At 35.9% G+C, this 20,273-nt stretch overlaps 1 protein-coding gene across 1 annotated transcript in view; it reads left to right on the forward strand.

The window, feature by feature from the left end:
• LOC150103039 (putative pyridoxal-dependent decarboxylase domain-containing protein 2) overlaps nt 1–20,273 on the forward strand; it is a 468,473-nt gene that overhangs the window by 318,744 nt on the left and 129,456 nt on the right. Inside the window, exon 16 of the mRNA XM_090397610.1 lies at nt 13,588–13,646. Within this exon, the coding sequence (XP_090253736.1) occupies nt 13,588–13,646 (59 nt within the window). The remainder of the gene's footprint in view (nt 1–13,587; nt 13,647–20,273) is intronic.

Genomic DNA, 20,273 nt, shown 5'->3' on the forward strand with positions numbered 1-20,273 from the left:
GCAGTGTGTTTAAGGATTAAAACTATTGGGCTGTAATTAAATTAAAATATAACTGATAAATATATAGTGAGACAGTCGTTACAGTTAAGATTGAGTCTGTGACGTAAAACTTCAGCATGTTCTTTATACAAATGTTTATATATGGATCGATGCAGTAGCTTGGTGTGTTGCCATTGGATCCTGTGGTTGGTGTTTTCAACTCCATGTTGTGTGAGACCAGATTTGTGAGGTTTGACAAGACGGATGTGGTTTTGATGTTCAGAGATGCATTTATTTACAGATCTTCCTGTTTGTCCATAGTAAGACAAGTTACAAGAACATGACTCTTCATATATGCCAGGTAGCATCAGTGGTGAGAATTTATCTTGAACAAGAAGAAGCCCACTCCTATACCATATATCATTGGCATCTCTGAAAGTTTGTCAAAAACCAGTCAACCAAATTCACTATTTGTTGCCTTCTCCAGAAGACAAACTCTCACCACTGATGCTACCTGCCATATATGAAGTGCCATGTTCTTGTGGTTGGACAATCAGGAAGGTCTGTAATTAAATGCATCTCTGAACATCAAGACCACATCCATCTTGTCAAACCTCACAAATCTGGTCTCATGCAACATGGAGTTGAAAACGCCAACCACAGGATCCAATGGCAACACATCAAGCTACTACATCGATCCATATATAAACATGAGTGTTTATATAAAGAAAGTGTTGAAGCCTTATGTCACAGACCCAATTTTAACCATAACTACTCTCTCACTATCCCAAAATCTCGGAAATTGTTATCCTCAAATGTATAAAATAAATTTATCAGTTATATTTTAATTTAATTACAGCCCAATAGTTTTTAATCCTTAAACAAGCTACTATATACATAGAGGGATTCCAATGTAATCATGCATACTGTTTTTTTTTTTTTTAAATGTAATTCCTATTGTTGTTTAATAACTGCACTGATGATGTCTTATGATACTTAAGATGAAATCTTTACATATTATTAAAAAGTTAATTACCATGGCATACATATGAAGACAACAAATTATAGGCCGATCTCCAATACTACAACTCCTTAACTGGAGTTGTAGTTAAGGTATTGGAGAGTTTGGTAAGATAAAGAATACAAAAAGTTAGTTGATAACAGTGGTATTCGCTGTGCTTGTCAGCATGGGTTGTTAAAGGGAGGTTGTGTTTTAAAGTTGCTTTTATACTATAATAGTGATGAATCAAAATCTAAGTGGTATACTTAGATTTTGAAAAGGCTTTTGATGGATTGCTACAGCATGTTGGTCACTAAATTTGAAGCCGATGGGAACCTCTGAAGCTGATCTGCAATACTCTATCCATCATCTTAATCTAATAGTAAAAAAATGTAATATTGAAATTTCAAAAGAGAACACACTTGCCTTTAAGGGAAGAGAACCAATAAGAAATAAAATCTGTTTTGACATTAAAATTATTGAACAAAGTCAACTCTTTCAAATACCTTGGATATCACCTAACCTACAGAGAAGAAAAAGACATAGAAATGAAAATTACAAATTTCAATACAGCTTTAGATATTATAAATCAAGTTTTTAAACCCTTGAAAGTACAAAAACATACTTGGTGGCAAGACCAGTGCTGACTTATGGAAGTGATGCATTCGACGATCAGAAAAGGAGACGACAAGAATAACTGCAGCAGAAATGAGATTTATGAGGAGAACTTCAGGATACACCTTTTTAGATCATAAAAGAAATAAAGAACTCATGGAAGAAATGAATGAACAACCAGTAATAGAATATATCCACAACTATAGATGGAAACGGAAACAGCACATTGGAAGAATGGACAATAGTAGAATCACCAAACAAATCCTTGAATACAAACCCATGGGGAAGAGATCAGTTGGAAGACAATATAAAACATGGAATGAGACCATAACAGGCCCCAAGGCCTAATACAAGATAGGAAGATGATGATGATGATGCCTTGCAGCCTCTCATGTATGGAAGTGATATATATAATGCCTGATTTATTTATTTATTCATTCATATGGAGTTTCCTCCCCCCCCATCCCTATTGGGGCGAGTTGGCCCCCTCATGGGGGGTTAAGTATTTATGGCTGTAGATCCGTGTGTGCTCACAGGGCCGGTTTGCCTGCTTGCGAGATAAAAAACCCCAGATAAACTGGGGGGGAAAAACCCTGCTGTCCACACCCAAGACCGGCTAACTTGGCTATGGCTGAGGAAGATCCTTATGCTCCTCACGTCGACGATGGGAATAGAACCCAGGACACTCCTTCCCCAGTTGTATTTCACGCGGTTAGCCTAGCGCAAAGCCACTAGGCTAACCGCTCTGACAATGCCTGATTGAGGCAATGAAACCATAACCTCTTCTGCACGTTAGTCCTCTGCATCATTGCTATAATTGAGTTTTGAACTTCAGATCTTTGTTCACCACCACTCCAAAGTCTCTTATCTCCTCACCTTCTTCCAAAATTTCCCCAGCAACTGTATGCTTTGCATCTTGTTGTTTGTTGTTTACCAAATTTTGGAACCTTACACTTATCAGTATAGAACTGACAGTTCATGCTGTAGCCCACTCATACAATCTATTCAAGTCCTCCTGTAAGGCAACAAAATCTGTTTGATTCCTTGTTGCATTCCCCACTTTTGCATCATCTGCAAACAATTGTATTTCACCAGTTAAACCTATCCCACTATAATTAATATACGAATTAAATAACAATGGTCCCAAAACAGACCCCTATGGCACACCACCAGTGACTTTCCTCTTTCAATATAGTGACTACCATACACAACTTGTTGATATTTATTTGATAGCCAGTCACTCTATCCAACTCACTAGTGTGTTATCCATTCCCATCTATGCTTCATTTTAGTGACTAACTTTTAGTGTAGCAATCTATCAAAAGCCTTTGCACAATCTAAGTATATGCATCTCCCTTGTCCAGTACATTTATTGGCTTGTTATGGTACATGAGCAATTTTTGTATTGCTTGTACATAAGCAATTGTATTGTACATAACAGTGGTTCTACAAATTTGATTGATAGAACCACTATTACTAATGGCTCACGCAAAAAGTTAAGCAAGTTTGAGCGCAGTTAGTAGTTGGAAGGGGTTCGATCATTCGATGCTGTTGGCACACTTTCCCTCGATGAGGGATATTATTATTATTTGACACCTTCAGGGAGTCTTTGGACTCCCTGAAGGTGTCAAATAATAATAATAATAAGCAAGTTGGTAAAACGTGCCCTCCCTTTAACAAATCCATACTTATAAGCGCAGAGAATATCACTGGTATCAACCCAATTTTGTTTCCCAGCTCTCACCAACCTCTCCAATACCTTAATTACAATTCCAGATATACAGATCAGAATATAATTTGTTGCATTATATTTCACTATCTTTGTGAAATAGAACAACTTTACCTTCTTTCCACTCCTTTGTTACTGGTGCTGCTGTTGTAAGATTCTTGTTGAACAGGTAGGCCAAGGCTGATGCTAACTTGCTATATTATTATTATTGCATGACACCTCCAAGGAGTTCAAGAACTCATCAAGGGAGGGCATTCTATTCTACAACTGTTTCCACCTACACAGAACCACTAAAAATACCACTAGTATTTTTTCTCTGTAAATTATGTGTTCTCAAGGCCAATTTGCCTGTACGCAGGATTTAAAACCCAAGTTCCCGGGAGAAAAAAACTGTGTACGAGATCAGCTAACTCAACTACAATTGAAAAAACCCATATAAAGATTCCTCTCATCACAACGAGAATCAAACCTAGGCTTTTTCCAACTGAAAGATGCAACATACCATCGTTCTTCCAATTGTACTGTGGAGGCAATATTGTCATATCTGAGCCAAAATTTGGAGTAGCTGAATCTAAAGCTCTTTTCTGAAAATGTTACATATAAAATTTAGCTATAAATGGGAGGGGAAATCCACAACTGCACCTTCTTTTGTTGATAGAAGTTATTTTGCAACACAAAATAACCAGAGTTATTAACTTATTAACTTGCACAAAGAAGACCATGATACTGGTTGGAAATTCATGTAAAAGAAGAATAATGCCAGTGAGTTGGAACTCAGTTCATGAAAAGGGCATGCACAATAAACTGACTGAGTCTTCATTGTCGAGTGTAACATTGATTGATTTTGTTAATAAATTGTGTGTGAAATAAGTGTTTGTTTGATTGCATTTGAAATTTTCGATGTCATTAAGACAGATCACAAAGTCTAACTTCAAATAAAATTCTACCATTAACATGTCAAATAATGTGTGTTCAAGTCCACCCACCAGCTCAATGCAGAAGCAGCATGCAAACAAGTAGCAATAAAATTCAACTGAAGGGTTGAAACATTGTGTGAGTTAGCCTACCCACACGACGTGGAAGTGGTAAACAAACGGTAATGAGAAGCTCCATTAGAACGATAAACAGGCAAAACACCACCCCATTGTAAATGTGTTAAAACTAAGATGTTGTTATGGCAGTTTCAAATATTATGGAATTTAGTTGAAGAGAATTAGCATTTCAACTCAACAATTGTTGGTTTGCCTTTGTCATTGAGTTGCACGATCTTTTGTTAATACCGCACCAATCATATGCACGTCTCCATAGCTGCTCTATTTCTACTGCCTACCATTGCTGCCTGTTTTACACTTTTCTTTCACTTCTTATTAGTCATTCTTAAAGGATTGTTTATTACGTATCTCAAGTCTTGTAAATTACTAGTAACTTTTACTTGAAATAATGGGAAAGAAGATGATGCTATTTGAGTAGATGACTTTGACGATGCACAAAACCACTCTCAAGGCTGGAAGTAGCAAATAGCAGATTCTTGGTAAGTCATACCCATTTTCAGTTTTTTCCTGAAAACTTTAGTTTTCTAAAATCCCCGCATATATCTTGCACCATGATTTTGTAGCTTTAATTTTGTGGAAAAAAAGTGCAAGTTATATTCGAATAAATACAGTATGTAGTGTCCTGTGTTTGTGTATATTTATATTCCTGATAATGACCTTAATATAAAGATTGAAACATCAAGAAGTTATTTTGTTTTAATTTAAAGTTATTACTCCGGCATGGCATTTGTCTCATTATCTATATCATGAATTCAAGATTTAGGTGAACATAAACTATTCTGTATTGGTTTAAACCACAGAGTCAGTACAATAGATAACATAATCATGTTAAGCTAGCTTGAATTCTTGGTAATACTAACAAATCATTTACTGTAATAGTCTTATTTTCAGCAGCACTGTTAGGTACTATCAACATAAGCAGTATCACTGGAAAAACTGAGGAGCTTGCAGATGAATTGCAGAAATACTATGTCATCAAAATTGATGTTGCTGAGACAAATAAAGAACATTAATGTTCAAGTCAGATTTAAGTTATTGATGTGAGAGTTAAGTCAGAAATAAAGCATTTGATCAGACTGGAGAGGGAATGGATGGCATCATTTGCAGAATCATAATACTTCTGAATATTAACTGAGATATTTTTTGTCAATAGTGATCAGGGAAAGAAAACTGTATGTATTGTATTCAACACTAAACATGAAAATAAACATTTTGAAGTTTGTTTGAGCCAGTGAGGATGAAGTGCAAGCATCTTGAGTCAAGAGGCCAGCTGATATAAAGACAAAGAAAAAAATGGTTTGTGTTGTAATAGGAAATGAAATCCTGACATACAGAAATGTGTTCAGAAAATTTGAAGAAAAAAGGAGAAACTAATAACAATAATATCCCACTGGTGCTTTGAATTATGGGCAAAGTAACTAAAAATATGAGGACAGTGTATAGTATCTGTTAATTGCATGCATACTTTTGACTGCTTCTGTTTTTTTTTTTTTTTTTTTTTTTTTTTTTTTTTTTTTTTTTTTTCATGCCAAATCTGTGACAATGCCACCTCTATATGAGACTATTTAACTCACTTCAATTGAAAAGCCTGTATTCCTTCCTGCCAAGGAACATATCCACCTAGCACCAGAGTTTATTATGTAGTTATTAATGCCATGCTGAATTTCTCTTTAGGACATTGACTAGTTATTACTAACAATTTCAACATCGAGATGTACACATTCACATGGAGAGAACACGGAAACAAGTCTTATTGTTAGTGATATTTTTAGGCTGATTTAGGATACAAGAGGGATTTGAAATAAGCATTCAACATCCAGTTATGAGCAGGATCAAATGAGTATAACATTGAGGGGGGGGAGAATATATATATATATACATACATACAATTTTCTCAGGTCTACTTTTCAACTAAATGGTTATTCTCAAAAAACTACTGATAAATTCCTATTAAATCCTCCAGTCGCCATAAGAGACCAATAGTGTAAAAGACAATATTTCTATATCATATATAAGCTCTATCTCACCCAAATTAGCCAAGGTTCTTAGGAAATACAACATAAGAACTTTGTTTACTCCTCTTCCAAAAATCCACTACCTAGTGAGCTATCCAAAACCTAGACATCTTAATCTTAAATTTCCTGGTGTTTACCAGATCTGGTGCAACTGTGACATACCTTACTTTGGCCAAACAGAGAAGGCAATCGAGTTATGCATTGAGGAGCACATGAGAGACGTCACTTACAAGAGAACATGAGCCAGTGCTTTGTCTAGTCATGTTCTATTCTCGGTCAATTCTAATGAAGAAAACCCTAGCCATACAGTCCTAGGGGACAAGTCAAATAACATTTTCCGTTGCCATGAGGAATTAGAAAGGAAGATAATAGAATCAAAGGAAATAATTCTCACCCCCTTACATCTCAGCAACAACTTGAGTTACAACCTTTCAGACTGTCATTGTGCTGCGGTCAAATACTGGCATTCACGAGATGCTATACACATGCATACGCCCAACAATGAAGCCAACGAGGGAACAGTTTTGAATGCGCAGACTTCAACATTTCAATGTTGAAATATATATACACTAACTATCCATGTTGGTTACAGTTATTTCCTCTATGTTTACTGGTTATTTCTTTTTTAATGTGCATGTGATGAAGGCTGATACGAGCTGAAACTAGTTGTGCTAGTTCTAATAAACTTTGTTTTAATTTCTCTTGGTTTTAGTCATTCAGTCTTATTATAAATATATATATATATTCACACACACACACACATATATATACAGAGAGAGAGAGAATAACGTTGCAGTCGTGTTATGAGGTAACACAGAAAAATGATAATTTCATTATTATAATCAATTTCCTGATATGTACCATCACAGAGGGTTCATGTTACTATAACAGCATTACATGATTAAGTTTACATTATTATTGGATCTTGGTCTTTCTCTAGGTCTCTTTCCTGCATCTTGGCATCAAACACCTCTTTTGGTAACCTTTCATCTCTCTCATTCTGTTTAACTGGCTATACCATCCACCATACGTTCACTCTTCTAATTTTTTTCACAACTCCCATATCTGTGGTCTTTGCATCAAATGCTTTATTTCTAATCCAATTCTCAGATACATAACTTAAAGCTGGTTTGAATACTGTCACGTATACTGTACTACTAGTTTCATGTTTTGGCTAATTTCTCTCTTATTCCATATAAATTTATCCACCTGGCTCCCCACTGTGTTCTGCTTATTCTGTTGTCTATTCCAAATTTAATTTGAAATAGACAACAGATAGACAACTTTCATAATGTGATCCATATAGATGATGAACAACAGTGGAGATAATATGCATCCTTGTCCTACTCCCGATTTTACATCAGATCATCTTCCTATCCTTTCTTCAATTATAACTGCTGATTTACAACATAAATATAAACTATGTATTACTTTATATATAATGTTCCATTTACCCTTTTTATGTGATTCCCACTCACAAAAGGTTATAAGCCTATAGCACATTAGTGCTGTGAGTGGGCTATGAATTTTTTAAATTCTATTTTTATTAATTTTTATAATTTTTTGTATATTTTTTACAGTCAGGAAACCCTGCTCTAGAGACCAAACGTCTAACTATTTCATTTCTTTTAGGCTTGCACGGTGATCCGAATGCATTTTTGAAAATTATGGAGACAACTACCGTGTTTGAATAAAAACTTTAGTTTAATATAACTAAAATCTACATTTGACGTTTCGACCTTTATGTCAAGGTCATCTTCTGGAGCATACAACTATACACAGGAAACAAGCTATACTACAATCAGACTGGTTTGTTAAAGACACTGACCAACCGCTACAACAATTGTTGGCCTGACCTCTGGTGAGGGAAAAAAAAATGTATATAGTAGACAACACTAATAATAGGACTCTAGCGTTGATGTATAATTTTTTATTTTATTTATTTATTTATTTTTATTTTATTTTATTTTTTTATTTTTTACTTTTTTTTTCTCACCAGAGGTCAGGCCAACAATTGTTGTAGCGGTTGGTCAGTGTCTTTAACAAACCAGTTTGATTGTAGTATAGCTTATTTCCTGTGTATAGTTGTATGCTCCAGAAGATGACCTTGACATAAAGGTCGAAACGTCAAATGTAGATTTTAGTTATATTAAACTAAAGTTTTTATTCAAACACGGTAGTTGTCTCCATAATTTTCAAAAATGCATCTAACTATTTCACCTTTTGCATCTCTACCTTTTATGGGTAACTCCTTTACTGTCATCAGTAGCACTCCATCTCTATTCCTCTCAGTATGTCATCTTCATCCAGCCATGTCTCACTTATTCCAACAATTTTTGGGTGAATGAATTCAATGCAACCAGTTCATTTCCCTTGTTTCTGATACTTCTGTTATTTCTATACAAATATAACAGCTAATTTCTTAATCTATAATATGTTTTACCGATGCCACTTATTAAATGTGAGTTCTCCATGCCTTCCTTGAGCCATTCCTCTCTCTTATTATCCATCCCGGTACACTCTTCATACCCGAATGTTTCCCTTACATTCCAGGCTATCCCATTCCTGTCTTGTCTACTCACACTTTTATTTCCTCTTTGAGCATTGACTTTCTCGTGCTGTGTTCGCCTGTCCACTCTGAGTCTCCCTGTTTTCCTGTTTGTTTTGCACACGTGTTCTCTCATTCTCTACACTTGTGCTGTAGAGAATGAGATCTATTCTCTACAGATCTATTCTCTGCACTCATCACTCTCCTTTCCAGCAGCAGTTCCTCCTGATGATTCACAATAATTCATTACTCTTTATGTGGTCCAAGTCATCCTTCAATCTCATTCCTCACATTAACAAACTGCACTCCTTTCTCTTCACACATTTTCACTCACATATCATATCTAAAATTATTCCTCTCTGTCTCATCTCATCACTCGGTCCTACCTAGGCAACACACTGATGACCTTTCCTATCGTGCTATTATCTTTTGTCCTTCTCAGCAACCTCATAACATCCAGTCTTACATTCTCCTTGTTCCTAGCCAAGTCATTTGTTCCTATTAACACTACCAACTCTTTTGCTCTCTTACTCCTCATATCCAACTCCTGAATCAATTTATTCATTTTACCTCCCAGTAAATTTACCTCCCTTGTGCATCTTGTTCATTTTCTCTGAGAAACTTTTTTTTTTCTTTCCTTTGGTATGGCTGATTTGCAAACTGCCAAACCATTGACACGCATACGTATAATGTTGAAAGTTTTTCTACTTAGTTATACTATAAATTAAAGACACCTTTAAGTGCTACCCTTTAAGAGTTGCCCAGTTGTGAAGTTATTTCACACACAAACTTTGTTTGCTAGCACTTGGATGAAGGATTAAATGCAGAATATAATTTCTTTGCATCTATAATATGAATACTGTGTGTTCCTCATTCTTTTCGTTGCTTTATCAATAACATTAAATAACTACTGATGCTCAAGTGACCCTCAACCAGGCATTTTTTATATTATGTTTTATATATATATATATATATATGTGTATCATCCTCCTTTTTTTTTTCCTTCTTCCTTCTATGTGTTAGGCCTACTGGCCTGTTACAGAGCTATCTTAAGCCCTATAAGTCATACCCGTCCCGAGGATAAGGTGACTAGCCCAGTATATTCTATGGCTGTAGCCGTGTGTGTTCACAGGACTAGTTTGCCTGCTTGAGGGAGGAAAAAACTCCAGATAAACTGGAGAAAAAAAACCTGCTGTCCACGCGCAAGACTGGCTAACTTGGCTATGTCTGAGAAAGATCCTTAAGCTCCTCATGTCAACGATGGGAATTGAACCCAGGACACTCCTTTCCTAGGCATATGGTTGCGAAGCACATAGCCACTAGGCTAACCACACTGACTTATATAACTTGGATTCCACTCAGCTTGTCAGTGGTCCTTTTTGGCATTAAACCATCTTGGCAGCTATTGAGGAGTGAATTAACATAGGCAGATGTCATGATGAAGAATTCACATTTTTCACTAGAATGGCCAAGAATCTTAAAACAGTTACTTCTACCTTCCTCATTTTCTTCTGCTGTACTACAGAAGAATAAACTGTGTTTGGTTTGAATCTTAACTGGGATACAGAGAAAACATTTCTAAAGTCTTATCAGCTGAAGGTAAGTTAGCCAGTCACATATGGAGATAGCAGGATTTTTCCTTTCAGAAACTGGTTTACCCTCACAAATGAGTCTGATTGATTGGATTGATGTCTGCACAGCCTTAGTTAGGTTATCATAATGCTACATAATAGCAATTTTTTGAAAATGTCATGGAGAAAGTTCAGAGAAACTGAAATGGCACTATTTATTCACAAACCTTGTGAATAAATAGTGCCCCTTCCTCTCTCTCTCTCAAATGGTTACTGGGATATCATAACATTTTCCTTTGATTGAAAGACCTGTATCCTAAAGAACAAAATCCTTTTCCCTTTTGGATGTTGAATTTGACTAGAGAACATTCATTATATCCAGACCTTTGATTTGATTTACTATTAAGTTTATGTCCCTCTTCTGTATTTTGTAATTTTGTATTTACCATATGATGAAACATTCATTATTATTATTATGAAAACTTCACAACTAATGTGGGGGTTATTTCTAAACTTTGATCTTTACCTATTTGTTTTCCTTTTGTTTATTACAAAAGGAAACAGATAGGATGAGGAAACTGTTTTTTGATATTGACAGGAAATCAAATATGCACTTTTTTTGACTGTGCATCATACTCTTCATTCTTGGTTGCCAGATCTTACACTTCACAAATGAACAAACCTTGTGAATAAATAGTGCCCCTTCCTCTTTCTCTCTCTCTCTCTCTCTCTCTTGAATGGTCACTGGGATATCATAACATTTTCCTTTGATTGAAAAACCTGTATCCTAAAGAACAGAATCCTTTTCCCTTTTGAATGCTGAATTTGACTAGAGAACATTCATTATATCCAGACTTCATTTGCCTAGTTACTTCAGCCATGATTATAAGTAACTGCTCAGTAAATACTTCTACAGCCTTAACTATAGCCTTCAATAGTAAAACTCGGTCATGTTTTATTTATCACAAAAAACAAAATAAATAAAAGACTTCATTATCATTTTCACTGGCCGTCTTTAACAATATTCAGATCACTAATGACATGGGATTTTTGTCTCATTGTGATCAGTAATTTTAACCTCCACTTCCTTACCATAAGCATATTGCATGCATCTCTTTCTCAGTATGTATCTTAAAAAAACGAGGCTTTCTCTGCCTAAGTAACTTGGTTATGAATTTTTATGCAACCATGTAAAACTCCCTATCTAAGAGATCCCTACAAATTCTTGACTGGATGGGTTGCAGAAGAACACAGGATTGATTAATGCAGTATGTCTCTTTCACACAGGGATTCTGTTATGGCTGCATGCATTTTCTACAGATATCTTCATGATTTCTAGTCATATGTTTACAAGTTAAAGGTGTTCAAATCTATTGTTATCAATTTTTTTTTTTTTCCCTGATATAGCCACCCATGATACTAGTGTACAATAGGTTGAACAAGCTCCTGTTTTTGAGACCATAAAAATCTTTTTAGCTGATAAGAACATATGAAAAAGATCCAGAACAATGAAAAAAATTTTAGTGATGTGGCTGAGAGAGAGAGAGAGGAAGGGGGGGGAAATGGAAGAATGATATCTATAAATGATGAGGAAGGGGAAAGAACTGTTGCAAATAGATTTCATATATAGTAAGAAACTTGAAGTTAATCACTTTTATCCAATTCAGTAGAGTCATATGAAAACTAAAAATTTAATCATCTAAATATTTTAAGATTGTGTTGTGTAGTGATTAAGCACACTGGTTTCTAAATGCATGATTCCATTCTTGTAGCTGAAACTGTTGATTAGGATTGGGAAGAGAAATGTAGATTTGCTTTTGCTTAAAAGCTTTAATTGTATAATTAAATATAATTTAATTGTTATACAATTTAGGCTTTTAAAATCCCATCCTTAGTTTTATAATAAGGTAATATTTGTGCTGTAACTAGAGATTCATGCATTGGTAATTCTGGATTTTTGCTGTTTTATTTTTGACAGCATGCTTATAGGAGGTGGCACTGTTAATAGCAGGTTCGACAAATGTGGCAAATCCTACTCTCCATGCAAAAAATGCACTTGCCCAAATCCCACTCCATTTTTTTTTAAATGATTAGTTCGCTACATCTATGTTTCCTTAAAATTAAAAAATAATTTAGTTTAGAAAGTTATTTTTTTTTATTAAATACTCTATTTTTCCAGTCTGCAGCTACTTGCCAGCTAGTGAAATCTACTTGCCACACATCAGTGGGCAAGCATGTTTGTTGACCCCCTGATCATCAGGATAGTAGCAGTCAATTCACATAGTTGATAAAATTACAGCTGTGTGTGTATAGTTTATTTCTAACTTGGATGGTTCATTGGATAGTGTCACTGCTTTGCAGCTAACAAGCTATAGGATTGAATTGTACTGTGGCATTGATATTTTAATTCGTTTAGGTCAAGATAATTTTTAAACACCTAGTTTTAAGACCAGAGCCTCCCTAGATGAGATGGTTTCTAGTTCTTGGGTTGAAAAGTAGCTGGGGTTCAAATCCCATTTGTGAAGAACCTCTATCAGGGCTTTTCAATTAAAGGTGGATTAGTTAGTCTCATGCGGAGATGGAGGATTCCCTCTGCCCTTTCTGGAAACTCAGTTTTTTTTCCCTCTCAAAACAAGTAAACCAGCCCAGTGAATATATCTACAGACATAGAATATTCACTCTTAGGGGATGCAGCAGAGGAGTGGCACGTCGGCTGCATTAATTGCTTAAAATTCCTAATTAGGGGGACTCAACCCATCTCAGATGGATAAGAAATGGATCGAGTTTAAGATTGATCTTATCCAGGACTATACTATTGAATGAAATACTCCTGGATTATGTGCCTCTTAATCCATTATTAACGTGCTATAATTTTAGCATTTCATAGACTAGATTGTTGTAAAAGAAACAAAAACAACAACAAAAAAGATAGTGAAGAGTGAAACTGAATTATAGCATTTGTCTGCTACTTAGTATGAAATTGTATAGCAAATACTTAGCTCTGTTGACTTATTTCTTGCAGATATTAATCAGCTGATGTTTCTTAACTGAATATTAAGTTTTAATTTTTTAATTTAGTTACCAGTATGACCAAAGAAGATATTGATGACTTCTGTGCTAGTCTTCAGCAGCAAATGGTAGATATTTCTTTATTTCTTATCCTAAATTAATGTTGTAATTTTAGTTAAAATCATTGTTCATATTTTGAATTTAGAAGTTCATCTAAGCAAAATTACAAAACTCTTAATAGCTTCTTGCATACTCAGTTCATGTTTGTGTGTGTGTGAGAGAGAGAAAGAAACAGCAAGCTGAATTAGAGTGAAGTAATTTTAACATAAAAATAATAAAGATAGATATATGCAGAGACTGAAGAGACACACAAGTACTGTATTTTAGATGGTAAATGATTTGAATCATTTGGTGTGAGACTACCACCTTACCTATTGTCATCCTGAAATGGCTTAAAAGAAGTTCCATGTTCGTTCTCTAGAGCAAGGCTGGCTTGGTTGGTAAGTGTTTAGCACACTATTCCTTCTCCAACCAGCAGGCTGTAGAGTTTTAATTGTACTATTGGCATGGATGTTTTCCAAAAGTCTTTAATTGGCAGATAATTTTCATTCTTCCTCTTGTGAGACCACTACCATCTTTTTAATGGGATTTGAAGCTTTTAGTTTTTACTGTAGCCTTTCTGCCCAATGTTGTATACAGTCCATAACTAATTTCTTCAAGATCTTAAAAACTACTGATGACACACAAACTGGCCTATAATTAGACACTTCCAGTCTGCTACTGCCCTTATGCAATGGCACTATCTTACCTTCCTTCCATTCCCTGTGCACCTTTCCTGTAGCCAGACTTTCATTGAAAAGCCAGGTCAAAGGAGCTGTCAGTTCCTTAGCACATTCTCTCAAAACTCGTTGTGAAATACCATCCACTCCCACAGCGTTACTGACATTTAGAGTACGCAGTATTTGGAACACGTTCTCTTCCTGCACCTCTAAAACTCAAACCTGCCCTATCCCTCTAGTATTAAAATTTACTCCTCCAGGATGAAATACACCAATAAAGTGTTCATTGAACAATTTCACTATGTCCTCTGCATCAGTCACTCTATTACAATTTTTATCCCACAATGTCATTCTTCCACAATCATTTCTCCTCCTACTGGCCACATAGCTAAAAAAATTCCCTAGGATTTTTTTTGTATCTTAGGGCCAATCTCTTCTCATGTTCCAGTTTCGCCTTCCTTACCACATACTAGTCACTCTCCTAGCCTGTGTCTTATATTATTCATGCATCCGCTCTTCACCTGTATCCTTATATCTCTTGCATAGCCTTTTTTTTTGCATGCAGCTCTTGTTTAATATTGTTTGTCATCCACTTTATTCCAAATTGTGTCCTCTTCTTCACTTGTGGAATACAGCTTACTATTGCTGCTAACAAATATTCCTTCACAATTTCCCAAGCACTAATGATATCCCTGCCTTCCAATTCCTCCCTCCATGAAACTTCCCCAAGTTGATGTCTAAGACTATTGTAATCACCTGTCTTATAATTCCACATATATTCCTGTCTCTTTGATACTCCTGCATGTCTATTCATCTTCCAAGTCAAAACCACATGGTCACTCTCTCCAACTGGTGGGAGAGATGTCATCTCAGTTATCAGCTCTTCTGATGCTATGACCAAATCCAAAACTCTTGGACCTCTTGTTCCCTCTATTACATGTTGCCTAGGATATTTATCCCTCAAGAATTCTAGAAATTCCATTCCCTTATTGCTACATGCATCTTCCTCTCCCCAATTTATACTGCTGTAGTTAAAATCTCCCACAACAATCATTCTTCTTGCACTTGCCAAGCTCATGTCATATTAGCATAATATGCCATGAAGTGTCACTCAGCACCATGGATAAAGCTTCAGGATACAGAAACCAAGGTCACTCAAGTGCTACGCCAACCAGAACGGCTACTATCACTGAAACAGGACAGAACCCTACAGTTTCCTGTTAGCAGTTCTCTCTTGAGGTTGCTCTGACCATGGGTCTAAATTTTCAACAGGACTACTAAGAAGGCTCATTTCAAGTAGATACTATGCAAAGAAGCAATTAGTTTGTATGCCTCTTACCACAAACCACCACAGAATTCATCAAACTGATGTGATAAACATGTAACTTGGAGCCCTGACAAATGGAGTACAGCTCTGTTTTCTGATGAGTCCCATTTTCATCCATAAACATATTCGTTTGGAGGGAATGAAGAATGTAGTACCATCCTCTTCCACCATCAGAGAAAGGGACATTTACAACAGAGACAGAATAATGAATAATAGTTTTACCTATCTTTATGTTTTTGATAGGAATACTGTAGTTGCACAGAGGTACTGAGAACTGATCTTCCCTCAAACTCTTTGTACAACTTTGCAGGGTACTGTTCACCCAATTGTGTTTTTGTGCATACAATGTCACTGCCCATAGAGCTTAAATGGTGGAGTAGTAACTTGAAACTAAAGATATCAAGTGACTTTTGTTGGATATCTTCAGTTCAATCGGATTTAATCTGGTGATCATAGCATGATTTCCAGACTTAAATCCAATGAAATTTGTGAGATGCCCCTGGGCATCACATTGCATGCTCACAATCACCACCACCACCTTGGTCACTTGGTGAGCTAAAGTCTGCTCTTGTAGAAGAATGGGATTTGTTGCCACAGAATCCTAGATACTCTTGTATCAAGCCTGTTTAGTCATTAGAGGTGGGTTTATAAACCATGCTAATGTTATGTGACCATGTATAACAACTGAATATCTCCCCTTAAATCATTTCCAGTAGAGAGGAGCTCTGTGGTGCACCACTACTTAGTTTTCTCTTGGATTAAATTCCACTTTATGCCATCAACCATATCACCAGCTATGTATCTGATTACATTTGTTCCAAATTCTGTAACAGAGTTCATGTGGCATCCAGTCAAAAAGGCTTAGCAAAGTTCAGCATTCTCACTGACTAGCCATTTTCATTATCCAGTTCATTTGTTAGTTTGTTATAAAAAATTAAGACCAATCAGCACACTAGGTACTGATTGGTCCATAATTTACTCCCTCTCCAGCACTAAGACTTAAACAGCTTGGTCAGAGGAGCTGCCAATTATCTTGCAACTCCTCTGACCAAGACGAGCTTGGCTAATATGCATCTAATCCCATGCCTGTATTTGCACATTAAAGTTCTGCAATATCCCAAGCACCTCTGATTTCTAATTGGAGGTGCTTGTGATATTGCAGAACTCTATCTCTCCTATTGAAAGTTTCTTTTTCACTTGGTTAGAGTATAATAAATTTAGTTTAATCCTTTATCCAAGTGTGAGCAAACAAAGTTTGCACCTGAAAGTATCTTCAGGACTGGAGTAAGGTGGTACAACACCAAGGCACTCCTTGCAAAGGTGGAGCAAGCTACCAACACTCCTATCTCAGCATCTCCCATAATGCAAAACACATCTCCTTGCGGATATGTCTAATGTTATGCATTAAGGGAAGGGCCACAACTCAGACTAGTTTCGACCTTTATTGAGGTCTCTTCAGTGGGAGCCAGGCCCAAGTGGAGATACCAGGCAGAAGCATTAGCAGGTCATCTCTACCTATAGGAGTTGCCAAATGGTGTGTCACCCTTTTTTAATAAATTACTCTGGATTTAGAGAAAGATGTTGAAAGTTTATTTTTCACTTGGTTAGAGTATAATAAATTTAGTTTAATCCTTTATCCAAGTGTGAGCAAACAAAGTTTGCGCCTGAAAGTAGCTTCAGGACCCAGGTAAGGTGGTACAACACCAAAGCACTCCTTGCAAAGGTGGAGCAAGCTACCAACACTCCTATCTCAGTATCTCCCATAATGCAAAACATATGCATTAAGGGAAGGGCCACAACCCAGACTAGTTTCGACCTTTATTGAGGTCTCTTCAGTGGGAGTGTTGGTAGCTTGCTCCACCTTTGCAAGGAGTGCCTTGGTGTTGTACCACCTTACCCCAGTCCTGAAGATACTTTCAGGTGCAAACTTTGTTTGCTCACACTTGGATAAAGGATTAAACTAAATTTATTCTATTTCTCCTAACGCTAATGCTGTCTCCAAATGGATGGGACACACTTGCAAAATTCTCACTCAATAACTTGACTATCTCATTTGCTTCTGTTCCATCTCTACCATTGGCACTCATTAAAGTTATCCTTTCATAGTTGTTGTTCTTCCTTTTGTTTCTACTTAGCTAAAGAACTCTTGGGGATTTTCTTTATCCTACTCTGCTGGCTTCGTCTCATAAATAGCCTTTGACTTTGTTATACTACTTCCTTATAAACAGTACTATACACTGTTTCTTAATTGAAAATTCCATGTCAATTTTCCACATCAAGACAACATAATCATTCTCCCTGATTCATGACAATGTTATCTTGATTACAGCAAAATCTAATTATGCTCACCAGATTGAACTCTCCTGCACCCTTAGTCAGTCCTCTTCATTACATGCTGTCTCATTATCTCTGAACAGTTGCATATATTCCAATCTTTCTTTCTTTCAGTCTATGTCCCCATAATTACTCACACTATGCTAATTAACTGATGCATGCTATCTGCATTCTCCCTTGAACACCTTGCATTCGCCCTGTGTATTTCACTCTGTTGACGTCTGTCTCACACCAGATAACCTCAAATCCGCTGCCTTCTGTTTCCCCTTCTTCCTGCTGTACTGTTTTTGGCTTCAGTTCTGCTGTCACTGGCAAAATGCCTCCTCCCATCTTGTTCCTTCTGTTCTTTCTGAAAATGTTATACATGTTACCAGAGTTGGACCAAGATAATTTTACACCCCAGGCAGACTCCATGTGTGATGCTTCTAAGTTTTTTTTATTTTTATTTTTAATGTTTTTTTATACTTAAGTACTTTCTAAATGTAAGTATAAGTATTTTTTCAAATTATTCATAATTTCATAACTTTCTTATTTCTATTTATCATTTTTATTTACTCAGGATATACGAGGGTGGTCTGAAAAGTTTTCGGCTTAACAATGAAAAAACAAATTTATAATTTCAAAATTATTTTTATTTTTCAACATAATTTCCCTTGAGACTAATACATTTATTCCAGCGATACTCCAGTGCCATTATCCCATCCCTGTAGTGGTTCTCAGTAAGATTTGCAAAATACTCCTCTACAGCTGCAATCACCTCTTGATTAGAAGAAAAATGCTGACCAGCGAGGAAGTGTTTTAGTTTTGGGAAGAGATAGAAGTCTGATGGAGCCAAATCCGGGAAATAGGGTGGATGTTCCAACAATTCATAGTGCAGATCCCTTAATTTAACAATTGCCAAAACACCTTTGTGGGCAGGTGCATTGTTCTGATGAAAGATGATTTTTTTTTTCTGCAAACCGGGTCTTTTCTCACGAATTTTTCATCTAGTCTGGTTAACAGATTGAAATAATATTCCCCATTTTTGTTTTAACCTTTTCAAGATAATTAATAAATAAAATGCCTTTAGCATCCCAAAATACCAATGCCATGACCTTTGCTGCTGATGGAACCGACTTTGTCTTCTTTGGCATTGAACAACCGGCTTCTGTCCACTGTTTTGACTGCTGTTTGAATTCTGGTGTATAATAATGAATCCAAATCTCATCCATAGTAATAAATTGATGCACAAAATTAGTTTTATTCTTGTTAAAATGCTCCAAGCACTGTTCAGAGATTTTCATGCGAATGTGTTTTTGATCTGCTGTGAGCAAGCGTTGCACCCATCTTGCACAATGCTTTTTCATTTGCAATTCTTTATGCAAAATATATCCTACACGTTCTTTTGAAATGCCTATAGTCTCAGCAGTTTCATGCACTTTGACTCACCAGTCATCCAATACCATATCGTGCACTTGATCAATGATTTCTGGTGGTGTTACTCTCTTTTGGACGTCCTTCATGAGGATCATCTTGAAGGCTAATACAGCCACGTTTAAACTCAGCAGCCCATTTCTTGATTGTTGAAAATGAAGGAGAAGAGTTCCCATAAACTTTTATGCACTTTGAATGAATTTCTTTTGCCATTAAACCTTCTTTTATAGAGAATTTTATAACCGCACGATACTCAATTTTATCCATTTCAAGGGATACAGACAACACTTTTGCTTCAGACAGCTGTATAAAAAAAACTACTTGATAGAATGACTTGGAATTTCACATGGATGCTTATGACAGATGTATCAACTTAGAAAAAAAAGTCTTGCCGATAGCGTTGCCATCTATGGTGAAGGCCGAGAACTTTTCAGACCCTTCGTACTACATAAAAAAGAAACAAATAAAAATGATTATAAACAAAAAATTGTTGAAATTACACTATAATTTTAATTTAATCAATTATAATTTAGATATTTTTTTTCTTGATTTTAAATCTGCAAAAGTTTTTATTCTTTCACTAATGTTTGTTTTCTGAGCAACAGCATTTTTAATAGATAACAAGGCTAAAAAATAAAATCTTTCACTCCCCATTGTCGATTGCAGATATGTTTTTATTAGTTTTAATTTGCTAAAACTCCTTCCAACTGCTGCTTCCATTACAGGAATTATCAGCAAATTTTTCAATGCAAATTCAGGAAAACATCAATTCACCATTAAAGTTTTTAATGGTGAATTGATGTTTTCCTGAATTAAACTGTTTATAGATTTAATTTCTTCAAAGAATTTGTTCTTGTCAATGTCGCTATAATTTTAGATAACTACCATTGGCCTTTTACAAA

The sequence above is a fragment of the Typopeltis vanoorti genome, chromosome 9, assembly GCF_054136105.1.
Source record: "Typopeltis vanoorti isolate ZY-2024b chromosome 9, IOZ_Tvanoo_1.0, whole genome shotgun sequence".
Classification (NCBI taxonomy): Eukaryota; Metazoa; Arthropoda; class Arachnida; order Uropygi; family Thelyphonidae; genus Typopeltis; species Typopeltis vanoorti.